This window comes from Lactuca saligna, chromosome 7, assembly GCF_052625555.1.
Source record: "Lactuca saligna cultivar CGN05327 chromosome 7, ASM5262555v1, whole genome shotgun sequence".
NCBI lineage: Eukaryota > Viridiplantae > Streptophyta > Magnoliopsida > Asterales > Asteraceae > Lactuca > Lactuca saligna.
In genome coordinates this window covers 24,637,730-24,642,814 of record NC_136423.1, presented here as the reverse complement: position 1 = coordinate 24,642,814, position 5,085 = coordinate 24,637,730, and the positions used below count along the sequence as shown (strand labels likewise).

The window sequence follows — 5,085 nt, the reverse complement described above, 5'->3', positions numbered from 1 at the left end:
TCTACATTTATATCAATCAGATAATTCAACAAAACTATCACAACAAATGAAATAGTTTTTGGAAGTTGACACAGCAAGAAGAACATTTAATGAGGAATTACCCTCCAACAATCACTTCGTCTAGATTAACCTTCTGGTAAGATGATAATATATTGTTATGGTTATCTATATCTCAAGCAACCTCTAAAATGATACATATGAAAAAGTGTCACATTATGAGTTCTCACCAAAAAAATCATTTAATATAAAACTAATAGAATTTTAATTCAGTGAAATATTGTTAAAAATAATTACTAAAATCGCAACCAAAGCAGCTAAACCCCAAAAGCCCAAAATTTTGATTCTACTTCATTTAATGAAAGAAACAAAGGAAATGTAGGTTTCTTTGTGATAGTTTGTCAAACACCTGGTGGGTACTAAAGTCAAGAAACATAGGAACATTTTGCATCATTTGTATATGTACTTTATTCCCTAAATAATACCAAGTAAAGAAATTGTTAAGCTGATTCACATTACTTCTAAATCTATTTATGAATTAATAACCTACACGTATGAAAACATCATATACCTGATGGGATAACCAAACATCATAATCACTGCTCTGATAAAATATCTCCATGAATGTGATGGTTTCGTCTCCGAAAACGACATTCTTAATGATAAAAATCGACAATATTACAACTGATAGGAAGGGGTGAGGTTAGAAGACGATTGTGATAGTGATTAAATATAAGGTTTTAAGAGGGTTACAATTTAAGAGATATAAAATGTATAAGATGAAGAAACACAACTAATCGAGTGGATAAAAAGGATTAGGGTTTAAGAGAGATAAATGGAGAAAAACACATACGAAAAGGATTACCTAACGATGAAATCACAAGAAGAAGAGTAAAACCTGGAAATGCCCATGAAAAATTAATAACTTTTCACAAATCATAATCTCTTTTGTGTTTTTTGAAAAAACCTAATTGGTATCGTTTATGATGGTTATGGAATTCAAATCCTATAAATAGATAGATTACCTTCTTGATTTTGTGAGATATGGTGATCACCACAACAATTTCGCTCACATAATCTCACTTATTCCTTCGTAACCGCTAAAGATGGAAATAGATCGTGCTGTGAATTAGATTCAAAAATCTTATAGTTTATAAATAATTGAGTTATGATGCAATATGGTAGAAATAATATCATAAATGTGTTTAAATGTATGAAGGGTATAATGGTAAAACCATTTTTGGCTGAAAATCCTTGTGGAATTTCACATGATCAGTTCTCACAAGAAAAAAAAATCATTTAATATGAAACTAATGGAATTTCAATTCAATAAAATATTGTTATAAATAATCATTGTAACGTTACATGGACGGATTGGGTTAAAACCCTCTCTCTTCCGTAAACTCTTTGTAGTCTTGTGCCCTCTCTAGCTTCTTGCTACAGTTTTGGATTTTTGGAATGAATTCTGTTGCTGTTAAAAAAAATAAGTTTAAGATAGAGCAAAACCAAAATGAATTATAAAAGAACAAACTATACAAATATAAATGAATAGGAAAAGTCCTTGAATTCTAATAAGTCACTAATGAAGTCCTAACATGTTCGTTCCTTTGGTATACAAAGTTATCTTATTATTCCCTTATATCAGTCTTGGGTAGTTGTCCCCTCCTGTGATTTCTTGTTGATACAACTTCCGCTTCTAATGATGCAGTCAAAAAGTCTTCAAGACGTGACCAAACTATTTGCATTGTCACCATGTCTTCACACTAGTCACTACGTCATTCATTGTATCATGTTTCCACACTTGTCAGTACTCATCTATACATGTGTTTAATGACAATTATATACGGTTTAATGACTTTCTTCTACTCAATGCCCACCACATCACTTCTTATATTACTTCTTACTATAACTCTTAATTCAGTGAACACAATAGACAAATACTTCAACCAACACCAGCACCTTTATAATAACAAAGAAAAAAGATATAACAAAACCAACACAACATAGAAGCCTGAAATCCAAAGTCCACTGTACGTTTTCCATGTTAGATAATTTTGCATAACCGCTTGTCAGAAAAGACTACTTAACAAACATTTGGATGGCTCTTATATGAAGAAAACGGCATAACTCATGGAAGAATAAAAATTACAAAGAAAATCGATCGATGCTTCTAAACTACAATAAATGCATCAGAGTAACAACTAATAATGCATTAGCTAAATAGAGAAAGATCATATGAAACCGTCAATAGATTCAATATTTTAAAATAAGAAATGATCCGCAAGCAACCCACAACAGAGACCTAATGGAACCAAGTAATTAAACCTTACAAACAACAAACAGTAAAAGAGATGAAAATATGTCACAATGATAACTAAAATGACAAAACACGAATTCAAAGTATCACAAATCTTCGCTTCCAACTGAATCAATGTCAGACCAATCATAAGCAAGCAACAACAGGAAATTTTCATATTTGATGGAAAATCGAAACCTTTTGCTTCCAAAAGAGACAGAACCTACAAACACAACAATATGAATCAAAAAGTCAACAAAAGTCATGTATGCATCAATTAATTATAAATGGGGCCAACAAAATTATAACATGCAACGACATCAAGAAAGAAGAGAGAGACAGAGACCCAAGAGGTAGAAACAAAGACATTCATGCTCCATAAATGGTTTCTAAGCAGCAAATAGAGGAAACATGCACGTTTATCAAATAATTAAAAAGGCTGAGGTGGATTTGAAGTTTCTTCTGATATGAACATGTATGGATTGCATTTGGATAGTTATTACTGTCGGTTAAAGCACATAATTATCAGTTTATGAAAGCTAGCTAGGGACAGTTAAGTAAACTTATATTAATTTCAATAGTCAATTTCCTATTCAGTAACTACTTATCCGCCTCTCCGTTATTTTCAACCTATACAATTAAAAAGACGCAATTATAATCATTTTAACAAAACATCATAAAAGAATCAGTTTTCTCGCTGTTAAATGAAACGGACAACACAATATACATACACACAACAAAGATCGAGATGGCAATTCATCAAACGAAAAGATTGTATACAAACAATACAAATAAAGCTACACAACAACCAACAAACTTAATAAACAAGATACCTTTTCAAAACGTACTGCTTGTCCGCAAAACTACATAAAACGGTTATGATCTAATTTTAGCAAAATCATGTGATTCAAAATGTTCCCTCTCATACCATGAAACATTTGTCCATTTTGCTCAAGAAAACGCCATAAGTACTCATGGAAGAATAAAGATTAGAAACAAAAAGGAAGCTACTAATTAATCTACAACAGATGCATTGGAGTAACAACTAAAATGCCTAAATATGAAATATTCAAAGCATCATTAAGAGTTTAACCTCCTCACCTTGAGGACCATGATCATGCAAGCAAGACCCCACTTCCAGACCAATCAATGAAACTTTGCATTTGATGGAATAGTGAAACCCTTATCTTTCAAACGAGAAAAAGTCTAGCAACAAGAAAAGTACAAGTGAGTAGACAACAAAATGATAAAATATTGGGAGCTAGCATCGAGTGATTTATAAGACAACAACTGGATAATTGGAAAAAGTTTATCAAATTAATGATAATAAATAGAGTACTACGTACAGTACCCCAGCTAATGATCAATATGATTTCAAATTAAACAATAATCACTTTACCTTAGAACATTCATCCCCAAAATTAAACTTAAGCTCCTTAACACGGCAAAGGTTTAGCATCAATACTTTAAGCATCTCTTCTTCTGCTTCATCGAGGGTACTTGTTTCATGATGATCATAGAGTGTATAATCTAGATTAGCTTCAACTAAAGACGACACGTTTACCAACAAAGGCTTCCACAACAACAAACAACCTCTGATTCTTAGTGATGAAATATGAGGAGCATTGATTTCGATGCTACCATCATTAGGTGGAGCAAGATAATCGATATATCCGGACAACACCAAGTTCTTCAAGCTCTTTGAAGTAATGTTGAGCCGCCTATAATCTTCACAATAATCCAACACCAAAGTTTCCAATACAGGACTACCAGATAAAATGTTTTCAATCAAATCTTCATCTAAATTCCCATATGAAATACTCAAACTCCTAAGATTTTTCCAACTAATAGCCCCAGTTGGATTAAAAATGCAGCCTTCTAATCTCAGATGAGTAAAACTTGAAGCCCTGAAAAATAATTCATCCAACGGATATCCAGCTTCATGTACAGGTTTCCATAACTCTAATTTAAGCACTTCAACATTACAGCTTATAGCATAGCGAATCCAATTGTTGACTTGCGATGCAAATCGTCGAATATCATAGGACTCCACTTCCAATTTCGTGAGCTTCGATTGGCGACATTGAATTAGGGTTTTGTCCACGAAGGAAACGAAATCGGATTCGCAGACATTACGAACACGACCTTTGAAAATTAGAGTGGGAACCGAAGTCCAAAGATTTTTCCATCGGTTGGAAAGTGCACCTGTTCTGATTGCGTCTTTTGTGGAGGGTAAACGGGACAGGATTTCAAGTAGCACGCAACTTGGCAACGCACTGATTCGATCATCTTTCGCTTCATCTCCGGTTCTGTTCTGAAACTTTCTCCGTTTTGAGGCAATTTTAGGTTGTTTTCGTCTGCCCACCATTTCCGTAAGCAGCAGCTGAGCTCTCGTCACCTTTCCCCCATGAAAACCAAGTAAAACTCAAATCAGGCTTAAATGAAAACAGATGGTAAAATGAGGTTCTCCTTTTGGCCCCTAAACTTTGAGAATTTACGTTATAGTTTTTACGAAAACAAAGGTGATCATCATTATTTTTTGAAATATAGCATTTATCCCTCTATCATTATTTATTATATGGGTTAATTAAAAAAATTAAATATCAAAATGTAAATATTAAGTATTTTTTAAAATTAAATTTTAAAATAAGAAAGAAAAAAATATATTTATTGCAATTTATGATCATATTTATTACATTTAATACTTTAATTATATAACTATGTGTATTATCTGGTTTTTTAATTTTAGACCCGGATTTAAGTTGGTTTTGAACGTTTTTGGAAAATTTTAG

At 32.4% G+C, this 5,085-nt stretch overlaps 1 protein-coding gene across 2 annotated transcripts; it reads right to left on the bottom strand.

Annotated features, from left to right (window-relative positions):
- Window positions 1-2,231: 2,231 nt before the first annotated feature.
- LOC145007549 (F-box/LRR-repeat protein 25-like) lies at window positions 2,232-4,768 on the bottom strand. 2 transcript variants are annotated; one of them, XR_013662989.1, is made up of 3 exons: window positions 3,693-4,768; window positions 3,387-3,499; window positions 2,232-2,516 (listed from the first exon to the last, which is right to left on the bottom strand). XR_013662989.1 is itself a non-coding variant. In XM_078966462.1 (3 exons), the coding sequence occupies exons 1-2, from the start codon at window positions 4,659-4,661 to the stop codon at window positions 3,440-3,442; spliced, it is 1,029 nt and encodes a 342-aa protein (XP_078822588.1). In that variant the 5' UTR covers window positions 4,662-4,767; the 3' UTR covers window positions 2,232-2,516; window positions 3,395-3,439. The 2 variants fall into 2 exon arrangements, 1 of the variants encoding a protein (XP_078822588.1); XM_078966462.1 differs by having other exon boundaries at window positions 3,395-3,499; window positions 3,693-4,767.
- Window positions 4,769-5,085: the final 317 nt, after the last annotated feature.

Bases quoted from the DNA above. Each gene is read 5' to 3' on its own strand.
- LOC145007549 (XM_078966462.1), bottom strand. From the start codon at position 4,661: ATGGTGGGCAGACGAAAACAACCTAAAATTGCCTCAAAACGGAGAAAG. The intron at 3,500-3,692 runs GTAAAGTGATTA...TCTTGTTGCTAG, and splicing joins TTGGGGATGAATGTTCTAAG to ACTTTTTCTCGTTTGAAAGA.